The 12,652-nt window shown below is 39.0% G+C and overlaps 1 protein-coding gene across 1 annotated transcript in view; it reads right to left on the minus strand.

The window, feature by feature from the left end:
• Positions 1-12,652, minus strand: part of LOC133656401 (gamma-aminobutyric acid type B receptor subunit 1-like) — a 501,080-nt gene that overhangs the window by 33,782 nt on the left and 454,646 nt on the right. The window contains exon 8 of the mRNA XM_062057486.1: positions 894-1,028. Within this exon, the coding sequence (XP_061913470.1) occupies positions 894-1,028 (135 nt within the window). The remainder of the gene's footprint in view (positions 1-893; positions 1,029-12,652) is intronic.

Here is a 12,652-nt window from a genome sequence, read left to right on the forward strand (position 1 = left end):
CCCCCCCCCCGGTCCGTGGGACAAATGTTCTAGCGTTGACCGGTCCGCAGCTACAAAAAGGTTGGGGACCACTGATCTAGACAAATACAACTGTTTTTAGCTCACCGAAGGTGTGCTGTGGGAGGTGCAGGTGTTATGATGGTGCGCTTGTAATGATCCAGGTGCAAGAAAATGCATATTGCAAGAAGTTTTTTCATATATGTAAAAACAAGTGCCATTAAAAAAAAAAAAAAAGACCAGACACAGAAACAAATCAGTTGAATGTGTTTTAAATTACATTAAATGGCTGAATACATGATATGTCTAATAGTTTTATTTCTGACAGTCTAAATATGTTGAGACACAAGGATGGAGGATTCCCTCTCCATTGTCTGTCTTTGCAGCGCAATCGCCTCCTTTCTCACAACCATTTATGCCTGTGCCACTATGCACGTACGTTCTAAACTTGCTGAATATACCATACCATACCATACCAACTTTATTTATACACAAAACAGCGGTCGCCAAGCACTTTCAGTCTTTACAAATCACTTTGCAAGCGCTAAATGTTTATATATTACTATCTCATCCCACTATTTGTGGGCATACTAAAAATCAGCATATATTCTGCGTATACATGAAGACAGACAAACTAAATGGAGAGCACTCTCTAATTTGCTCATTTAAAAGGCACTATTTTCTGCGCACACACTTAGTAGATCAGCTTTGCATGTCAAGTTTGCACATGTTTTAATACATGCAAACCTTGGTCTATCCAGAAGACAATTCCAAATCCTAAGCCTAAAAAAAACTATACAGTATCTGAGAAACAATCGAAATGAAAAAGTGGAAAGGTTCAAACCTGTGAGCAGGCCATCAATTCCAAATAGATAAATACAATTTAACAATCTTACCACTATGAGGTTCCACATGCGAGCTGCCTCTGCCACCAATGTTGACACGGAACTGCAACCTGGCATCAGAACAATTTTGATGGGTTCGGTGTACAGAAGGTCATAAAGCAGCTTGGTGGCTTCTCCGGGATCACACTGGTGAAAAGAAATAGGGAAGCTGTCAGGAATAGCAATGCACTCCACTCGACACCAATAATGATGCAACTGAGTCATATTAAGGTTATAATCAGAATCAGAATAGTTTTATTGCCATTGTTTGAGAACGGGTTCACAAACTAGGAATTTTTCTTGGTGCAAACGTGCGACATAAAACACATATAATACATATTTGGTATAAAAAGAGCTGTGATTGAGCTATCAGATAGACTTAGAAGGGATTCAAGGAATTCAAGGAGCTGCTGTTAGGAGTTATTGTTCATTTGCCTGATGGCCGAGGGGAAAAAACTGTTCAGGTGGCGGGAGGTGTGGGTCTGGATGGAGCGTAGTCTCCTGCCTGAGGGGAGAGGGGAGAATAGTGTGTGTCCAGGGTGAGAAGAGTCAACGGTGATCCGACCCACACGCCTCCTGGTCCTGGAGGAGAACAAGTCCTGGAGGGATGGGAGCTTGCAGCCAATCACCTTCTCCGCAGCACGTACGATGCGTTGCAGTCTATTCTTATCCTGGACTGTGGCGCCGGGGAACCACACTGTGATGGAGGAGGTCAGGATGGACTCTATGATGGCTGAGTAAAACTGCACCAGCATCTCGGTCGGCACCTTAAGTTTCCTCAGCTGCCGCAGGAACTACATCCTCTGCTGGGCCTTCTTGATGAGGGATAATATATCAATAGCAGTGAGACCAGAGGTACAATTGACACTACTATGATATGGTCAATATTACAGTATTTTTCAGACTATAAGTCGCAGTTTTTTTCATAGTTTCATAGTTCGGGGGTGCGACTTATACTCAGGAGCAACTTATGTGTGAAATTATTAACACATTACCGTAAAATATCAAATAATAATATTTAGCTCATTCACGTAAGAGACTAGACGTATAAGATTTCATCAGATTTAGCGATTAGGAGTGACAGATTGTTTGGTAAACGTATAGCATGTTGATTGATTGATTGATTGATTGAGACTTTTATTAGTAGGTTGCACAGTGAAGTACATATTCCGTACAATTGACCACTAAATGGTAACACCCGAATAAGTTTTTCAACTTGTTTGAGTTGGGGTCCACTTAAATTGATTCATGTGAGAGATATATACTATCAAATATATACTATCATCATAATACAGTCATCACACAAGATAATCACATTGAATTATTTACATTATTTACAATCCGGGGTGTGGGGGGGTTAGGTTGTTATCATCAGTCATCAACAATTGAGAACAGAGAAATGGATATTGGAACAGTGTAGGTCTGACTTGGTAGGATATGGACAGCAAGTAGTGGGAGTGGAGTTTAGATTTGAGGGTTTTGGAGGTGCTAGGGTACCAGGAGGTGCATGCGTAATCGAAGAAGGGTTGAACGAGAGTTCCCGCCAGAATCCTCATGGTGCTTTTGTTGACCAGAGAGGAGATTCTATAGAGAAATCTCGTTCGTTGGTTGACCTTTTTGATTACCTTGGTTGCCATTTTATCACAGGAAAGATTAGCCTCTGGAATGGAACCTAGGTAGGTGACCTCATTTTTCCTGGTGATAACAATGTCACCCACTTTTATAGTGAAATCATTGACTTTCTTAAGGTTGATGTGGGACCCAAATAGGATGGATTCCGTTTTACCCAAGTGTATGGATAGCTTCTTATCAGCGAGCCAGGTGCATGTTCTACAGAAATCAGCACTGAGGATTTTCTCCACCTGAGACTTGTCCCTGTCTGATACCAGCAAGGCCGAGTCATCCGCAAACAAGAACAATTCACAGTCGCATGCCGATGAAAAGTTGTTTATGTATATTAGGAACAGTAAAGGCCCTAATATACTGCCTTGGGGGACTCCACAGCTCACCGAGAGGGGGGGGGGGGACACGGTGCCGTTCACCTCTACCACCTGCTACCTCCCCTCCAAGTAAGATTGCATCCAGCTCGGTGAGGTTTTGTTAAATCCGATTGCTCTGAGCTTATCCAGCAGTATAGCGTGGTTAACGGTGTCAAAGGCCTTCTGAAGGTCCAGCATGACCATGCCGCAGTATTTGCCCGCGTCCACCTCATGTTTGATGTGGTCGGTCAGATAGAGAAGGCATGTGTCAGTGGAGTGGTTAGTTCTGAAGCCGGATTGGAATTTGTACATGAGTTTATTAGTGGCAAGGTAACTATCGACCTGTTCATAAACTATTTTCTCCATTACTTTCGAAATGGAACTGAGAATAGAAACAGGTCGGTAGTTGCCAGGTTCCAATTTGCATCCCTTTTTAAAGAGGGGAGTTACTCTTGCTATCTTAAAATCTTTTGGTACTTGGCCTTGTGTAATTGATAGGTTTATTATGTGTGTGATGATCGGGGCAATGATGGAGGCAGAGTCCCTGAGGAATCTGGAGGGAATATTATCAAGGCCGGTGGCCTTGTTTGGGTGGAACGCACTCAATTTTTTAAACACCTCATCAGCTGTGACCATTTCTAATTTGAAATCATTGTTGGATACTCCTAGCTTTCTGTAGAAGGCTTTAATGTGTTCTACACCAAAGCGACCAGAGTGGTGGGACAGCTTGTTGACAAGAGTTGCGGCTATGCTGGTGAAAAAGGCGTTAAGTCTGCTTGCTACCTCCATTTTGTCTGTAATGAGGGAGTCACCCTCCTTGATGCTGATGTTGGTGAGTCTGGTTTTAAGTTTCTGGCTGCAACCAGGAAGCTGGTTGTTGAGAATTTTTCAGAGCTCACGTGATTTGAGGTTGATATTATTGTTCTATATGTTATAGTTATTTGAATGACTCTTACCATTATATGTTACGTTAACATACCAGGCACGTTCTCAGTTGGTTATTTATGCGTCATATAACGTACACTTATTCAGCCTGTTGTTCACTATTCTTTATTTATTTTAAATTGCCTTTCAAATGTCTATTCTTGGTGTTGGGTTTTATCAAATAAATTTCCCCAAAAAATGCGACTTATACTCCAGTGCGACTTATATATATGTTTTTTCCCTTCTTTATTATGCATTTTCGGCTGGTGCGACTTATACTCTGGAGCGATGTATACTCCGAAAAATACGGTAATCATTTTCTGTTTTCTTTCATAAATGTGTGGGGATTTTTCTTCATAGTGTTTTTTAGTTAATGTTCTTATTCACATGTCACATGTGTACAAACTCTGAGAATAAGCGCTTAGACCCAGGAGTATGGTGTTATGCTTCCTTGTTGTGTCTCGATTTTGTGTTTTGCTGCCCCTGCGTTTGTCTTCCTTGTGTACAGACATCAACTGCAGCTGGAGGCAGTAGGTACAAGAGCACTTGAGTGGCTCTTGGGCGACTTAAACCCAACCACCTGCAGCTGGGATATGCCAGATCCAACTTCATGCTTCCTGGGCCTTGCACATAGTTGCTTCTGCCCTCGGTTTGCCTAAATCTTGAAGCAACATTTAAAAAAAAGCATATCAAATACTTATTATCTGGACCACAAGGAAGTGTTTTAAATGTAGAGTGCATACATACTGTACACTCATGCATACAATCACGCTTCATCAAACATTTATTAACGTTGTCCTCCCCCCAACCCCAGTCCCTGGGAGGAAACAGTGTTGAAACATGGCACCATGCTAAAGCTTATTCTTTACCATAATAATGTAAAAGGTTAATGTAGATCGCTCATCTCCCCCTACCCCTTTATCTGCTTTCGTTTGCTTTCAAGCATGAATAACATTTATGTATTGTTGCATTTGAAGTGATTGTAATGTTGATAATAGAGGTATGTATTATTTTTAATTATCAATAATGTTATTTCTATTGAAATTTGAATTGCTCCATTTGTAGTGCAATAATGTTCATTGGCATTTCTGTGTTATTACTATCTACTTCACTAAATGGTTCTTCGTTATAATTTATCATATTTGTACATGTATTTGTTAATGTAGTTCTGTTGTTGTTGTCTCTCTGTCTTATCCCCTTCTTGTCCCTGCAATTCCCCCCTCTGTCTTCTTTTTCTTCTTCTTTCTATCCCCTCCTGCTGCGCCAAACTTTAAATAGATCCATTTAATAAAGTCAAATACAAATTAGGCAACAAGAGAAATATCCTCCACTTTTCTTTTAGAAAGCAAATCTGTACAGCAGATATGGGCATCTACATCAACAATATCATTTTCTGGCTGGAGAGGACATTAAAAAAAGTGGATTAAAATAATCATAAGTCATTTTTAATTAGAATGTTCTCAAATAATTTAATCAGTGATGCAACAATAATACAAACGTTTGTAAATAGCAAAGGATCACATGAAAAGTATTCTCCGCCTCTCATTCTTTCAAAACATCCACAAGCAACATTGTTAATTATACATTATTTGGTGATTAAATGTCATAGCATATACAACAATTTGGACACTATTCGCATATAAAACAGCAATTCAAATATAATTCACTGCATAGTTTGTATTTAGGTAATCAAAGCAATCAACCACATATTTTTCAATGTCTCTGATGAACATCATAACTACCTGAAACAAAGCAGATTCCATTTAAACACTTTAAAACACTAACGAACAACACGAAAGAGCTTTGGAAAGTTATAGTTATCCGTTAGATCGGAGAGCTCCTGCTGAATCAAATGTTTTTAGAATTGAGATTGATTTAGTGCATAGAAATGTACTGAATGACTGATAATGTTCCAAACTTTATCAAGGCGCTGAAAGTTAATCAGACGGAGACAGGGGAAGGAAGTCCACCCACATATGATGGTGTCCCTTTTTTAGATCTGTCAGAAATCCTCTCAGCTGAGAACGAAAGTTATGGACAGTTATCTTTTCCTCACACCATATGTGGGCTTCACACACCATTAATATCATTTTGACAAAGACTGTATTGTGGAGAAATCTTCAAACACCAATGCAGACAGCCAGAAAATACTTAATTGACTGTTAAATCGTGATGGCTCAAACGATACTGAAGCAGCAAGTCTTATGAAACACAAGGTGCGATACTGTGTCCCTGATACCTCAATGTGTGTGTCACTTTAATAAAAAACATGGGACCGATACAGCTGCTGCGTCGTTTGACTGTGAAGTGCCAAACTGCTTTCATCAGGACACTCTTCTTTCAGCTTACCAGTAACAGCTTCTACTGAACGAGCGGCATTTGCAATAGATATAAATCAATAATTTTAGCTCAAGGGCCACATGGAGGAAATTCTATTTCCAAATGGGTTTAACTGGGAAATTAATGCCATGATAACTTAAAAATAAAGACAACTTCAGATTGTTTTCTTTGTTTAAAAATAGACCAAGCACATTCTGAAAATGTACAAATCCATCCATTTCTACCGCTTGTCCCATTCGGGGTCACAATGAGGTGGCGGCTTATCCAGAGTGCACCCGGCCTACCGCCCGAATGCAGCTGAGTTAGGCTCCAGCACCCCCCGCGACCTCGGAAGGGACAAATGGTAGAAAATGGATGGAAGGGCTTCAGTTTTCCAACGATTCAGTCTTCATTTGACGAAAGCAAGGGTACTACAGTGCAACCTTGATTTACGAACACATCTATTTGTGACCTTTTTGGTTTGCGAATGTTTACTAATGTTTACATTGTAGCAACATGTAGCACTTCTGACAAGTTTATTTTCACAATTGTCGTACTATGTGTCCAAACTCTCTCAGTCTCGTTGTACAGCTCCGGGTTGCTAGACATCCGCTTTGAGCTAGCGTTTTGGCTAGTGAGCCTCTGGCTTGCCGCTTCTTCACATTGAGGATTTAACCGGCAAAAGGGGATTCGTTCCTCAGCGAGTCTTTAATTGTGATGAGACCGAAAAATAACATTTATTACAGCGTAGGGGAAGGCACTACTAGGCCGATAAAAGATCTCCTAACACTGCTAGCACTAGCAGTGACTACATGAAGCCGCTGCTCGTTTATCACTCAAAAACTCCCAGAGTGTTCAACAATGCCACAACAATTACCCAACTCAAGGTAAAATGATTTTCATTATTTGTTGTTTTATGTAGCAACTTTGGAGCACAGCAAGAAGACTTTTGTGTGTGTGCGTTGACATTTAAGCTTGCTGTAATGTTGTGTTGTTTGGATAAAAAACATGTTGTTGAGCCATTACCTCCTTGTTATGTTGGTTTGTTATATATATATATATATATATATATATATGTATATATATATATATATATATATATATATATATATATATATATATATATATATATATATATATATATATATATATACATATATATATATATATATATATATATATACACACTATTGCTCAAAAGTTGGGGGTCACATTGAAATGTCCTTATTTTTGAAGGAAAAGCACTGTACTTTTCAATGAAGATAACTTTAAACTAGTCTTAACTTTAAAGAAATACACTCTATACATTGCTAATGTGGTAAATGACTATTCTAGCTGCAAATGTCTGGTTTTTGGTGCAATATCTACATAGGTGTATAGAGGCCCATTTCCAGCAACTATCACTCCAGTGTTCTAATGGTACAATGTGTTTGCTCATTGGCTCAGAAGGCTAATTGATGATTAGAAAACCCTTGTGCAATCATGTTCACACATCTGAAAACAGTTTAGCTCGTTACAGAAGCTACAAAACTGACCTTCCTTTGAGCAGATTGAGTTTCTGGAGCATCACATTTGTGGGGTCAATTAAACGCTCAAAATGGCCAGAAAATGAGAACTTTCATCTGAAACTCGACAGTCTATTCTTGTTCTTAGAAATGAAGGCTATTCCACAAAATTGTTTGGGTGACCCAAAACTTTTGAACGGTATGGTATATATATATATATATATATATATATATATATATATATATATATATATATATATATATATATATATATATATATATATACATATGTACATATATACACACACATATCATCTTCAATTTTTGTGGAGGCTAGAACCAATTATTCATGTTTACATTGATTCTTATGGCATACTTGCCAACCCTCCCGAATTTCAGTGCCCCTCCCGAAAATCTCCCGGGGCAACCATTCTCCCGAATTTCTCCCGATTTTCACCCGGACAACAATATTGGGGGCGTGCCGTAAAGGCACTGCCATTAGCGTCCTCTACAACCTGTCGTCACGTCCGCTTTTCCTCCATACAAACAATGTATACAATGTATACATAAGTGAATGCAAGGCATACTTGATCAACAGCCATTCAGGTCACACTGAGGGTAGCCGTATAACAACTTTAACACTATGTGCGCCACACTGTGAACCCACACCAAACAAGAATGACAAACACATTTCGGGAGATCATCCGCACCGTAACACAACATAAACACAACAGAACAAATACCCAGAACCCCTTGCAGAACTAACTCTTCCGGGACGCTACAATATACACCCCCCGCTACCACCAAACCCAGCCCCCCTCCCAAATCCCCCCCACCCACATCCAGCCCGCCTCCCCCCCTCATCTACCGAATTCGGAAGTCTCAATGTTGGCAAGTATGTCTTATGGGGAACTCTGCATACAAACTTTTCGGTCTACAAACCATGTTCAAGAACCAATTAAGTTAGTAAATCGTGGTTCCACTATATTGCACTTACTTGGTATCAAATTGTTAGTATTACATTTAGTATCGTACAGTATCGCCAACCCCTAGTGATAATACACCCTGTTTACTGTCTAAATGACAGAGAGATAGTCAACACATTTTCGGGGAAATATGATATAGTTGACAAAACACTGTATAACCACAATGTAAGGTAAAAGGCACAATGATACAGATGATGATGCACAGAGCAGAGGCACCACGAAGGAGGCAAAGTGAGGCACGTTTCAAGGTCACACTGACAGGCTCATCTGGGAAAACACCATTCCTCTTTGTGGACTGCTGGCGAAAAACATTTACTTACCAGTCAAGTCCCATTATCTAAGTCACATAACAAATGGTCAGCCTGGCTTTCCATTTACAACCTTTAGTCATCGAAAAATCAATAAACAATTTAAGTGATAATGCTAAAGGCACAGTGACCTTTAATCATGTAAAGGAGTGCAGGAGTGTTTTATTGAATGTTTGAGTTGATTGTCTTTGGGGTTATCACAAGTATTTTTTGGTACGGCAGGTGGCTCATCGCTATGTCATATTTGTCAACATGACTCATTCTACAAAATATGTAAATCACTTCGCTGAGGGAGATGTATTTTTATGTGCCAGAAAGCAATTCATCATAATCATTAAGTTAATATGTGTAGGATGTGACAAGGTTTTACTTCTAACGGTGGTCCCATGCCTCATTCTTGGGGGTACAGTTATCATTGGAGATGCACACTGAGTCCACTTAAATATGCGCATACAAATGTTATGCAGACTCAGCAATAACTTATAGCCAAGTTAAAGCATGGTAAAATACTCGTAAGACATTTTTTTATTTATTTGAGGGGTTTGTTTTGACTGACGTTATAAGGGCACAGTAATCTGTTAATTTGTTGATTATTTTTACTAATAGAGATTGTGTGGAAAAAATACTGATTAAATCAAGTTCTCAGGAAATGAAAGCAATAAGGAGTGCACGACTTGTTTAAAACAGCAGGTGCACTACAGATCCGGTCTCACCAGAGTCGTGTGTAAAGAGAGTATGGCCAACTAAGCAACAGGCACCATGACTGCTACCAATTTATGCTACCGATTTATGCATTTGCTGTAGTTTTGATGTTAGTTTTTCTGACGAAATAAGCCAAAACATTACGTCTATATATAGTTCTAAACATACTCCAGCTCATAAACTTACAATAACACATGCTTTTATTTTGTTAGAGCATAATTTTGCGGCCGTATTTGACGCACTCAGCTGCTACATCCCTGCAGTGTTTAATGAACAGCAGGCACTCCAACACGCACCCGACGGTGCAATAAATGTAAAAAATACACAGAACAATCAAAAAAATTAATTATTACCCGCATTTTGCCAAAATGTACATAAGCTTTGGACCAACAACTATGGAGAAATTGTGTGAAGTATGTCAACTGTGTTGGCTGCCTCCAATGTATTTGTAATCACGGTATATATTACTCATTAGCCACTATTCTAACTGATCTTTCTTTTTTGTAAAATGCTAAGTGAATAAGTGCACTTTACTAGTTATTTCCTGATATTTCTGCACAATAACTCAGGCGAGCAGTGGAGAATGTCGAGTGATTTTTGGTCTACAACAGGGGTCCCCAAACTTTTTGACTCGGGGGGCCACATTGGGTTAAAACAATTTGGCCGGGGGCCGGGCTGTGTGTGTGTGTGTGTGTGTGTATATACATACATACACACATATATATATATATATATATATATATATATATATATATATATATATATATATATATATATATATATATATATATATATATATATATATATATATATATAAAATATATATAAATTAGATATATATAGCGCACTTTCCGCGCGCGCGATGATGTCACGTTATCGATGAGAAAATGCATTTTTAGATAATATGATTTGCCTGAGCGGCTAGGAGACACCGTGAGTAGCGAGCGGTACAAAGTGGATAAGAAAATGTTTTTTTTTTTTATACTAGGGACTTCCCGCGGGCCTGATTTTGGACGCTGGATCTGGCCCGTGGGCCGTAGTTCGGGGACCTCTGGTCTAGAACATATTTTGCTTTCCAGTTAATTTTCCCATCTACTATTATACACAAAATGTGGTTTATTTTACTTATTCACTTTATGCATGTCTATTTGTATTTGTTTGACTTTCTCTTCTGCTGCTACCAAATTGCGTTATTTTAGTTTTACTGAGATTCAAAGATAGTATGCTTTGGTCAAACCATCTCCTAAATGTATTAATTTCTTCTGTTAATATTTGTATTAGCCTGTGTGTATTTAGTCCTGAAAAAAACACAGGCTTTGTGTCGTGACTCGTGTGTTTACCTGGCACAAGATGCTGTAATGATTGCTCTCCAGTGTTGATGGTGAACCTTCACTTCCCATACTTGTCTCCGTTCCGGTTTTGGGGAAAGCCATGTAAAAGCTTTTAACGATTCCCACAGGTGGAGCAGCCCAATGCTGCGCAACAGTGCATTTTTTTAAACGTCGAAAAACTAACGAGGAAATGCCGCAAACACATAGCATCAGCTCAAAGTAAGTAGCAGTCAAGGCGCCCTGTAGTTCCGTGAGTGCCTTTTGACCAATCATTGAGAAAATCGCCTGAAACCGGGTTGGCCATACTCTCTTTATACACGACTCTGCAGGGTCTCACCTAGTTTGAGGTTGGAGAAATAAAAACGCGCCAGCTATGCAAATTTTTTAAACGTTTTCATTGTTTGATTTAATTATATCTAGTTCAACACAATCCATGATACTTTCCCTCTCCGATAATTGTGATTTCTTTTACAATGTCTGCACCATCAGTGGTACCTCGGGATAGAGTGCCGCAGCGTATATGTTTTTCAGAATACGAGCAATCTCTTGGCTAATTGTTATGCTTTAAGTTATAAGCAATAATCTGTGTTAGGAGAGTAAACTGAACTGAACTGCCATCTAGTTTCAGCCTCTGGATTTTGGGATTCACACATACACAAGTCGTAACAAAAAGGGGACCTATGTGTAACAGTCACTGTTCTGCGTTGTGTATCTTCTTAGTGAGGCGCACAGTTGAATCATGGGGATTTATTCACCTTTTTTTGGAAAAAAACAAAAACAGGGCGTCACACACAGTCCACGGCAAACAGAATCTCTCTCCACAGCTCCGAGCGTCAGTGCTCACTCAATTCAATTATATATGTTTAAATGTGGAAATGGAAATAATAATAATAATAATAATAATAATAATAATAATAATAATAATAATAATAATAATAAAGGTAAATAAAGCATAAAATAGTCTGAAATAAATTAATTAAATAAAACACAGTATATAAAATATATACTTCAGCAAATAACAATATATATTAAGAAAAAGGATCCTTAAATGTGCAGCAATACACCTCATCTTTCCCACCCACATCAATTATTTTTTATATTTTTTATACAATAAACTATGCCAAAAAAACTCATAACAGACATACCTTTTTTTGGTAAAAAACAAAAACAGGGCGTCACACACAGTCCACAGTAGTGATGGGATCGGCAGTTCTTTTGACTGTACTGAATCACTAGAATCAGTTCCTTAAATTGATTCGTTCAAAAAATTCGTTCACCGAATCACCCCCCCCTTTTGACAGTACGGATCACTAGAATCAGTGACTGACAACGCCACACGGTGGCCAGTTCAGTACGTGTACAGAATCTCTTCTGCAGTTCTTTTTACAGTACGGATCACTAGAATCAGTGACTGACAACGCCACACGGTGGCCAGTTCAGTACGTGTACCGAATCTCTTCTGCAGTTCTTTTGACAGTACGGATCACTAGAATCAGTGACTGACAACGCCACACTGTGGCCAGTTCAGTACGTGTACCGAATCTGTTCTGCAGTTCTTTTGACAGTACGAATCACTAGAATCAGTGACTGACAACGCCACACGGTGGCCAGTTCAGTACGTGTACCGAATCACTTCTGCAGCAGCAGTACAGTTTAATTGCAAATCAGCATTATTATAATGATGATGATAGCTACTAAACAACAACAACAACAACAG

Source organism: Entelurus aequoreus, linkage group LG08 (genome assembly GCF_033978785.1).
Source record: "Entelurus aequoreus isolate RoL-2023_Sb linkage group LG08, RoL_Eaeq_v1.1, whole genome shotgun sequence".
In the NCBI taxonomy this organism is placed as follows: domain Eukaryota; kingdom Metazoa; phylum Chordata; class Actinopteri; order Syngnathiformes; family Syngnathidae; genus Entelurus; species Entelurus aequoreus.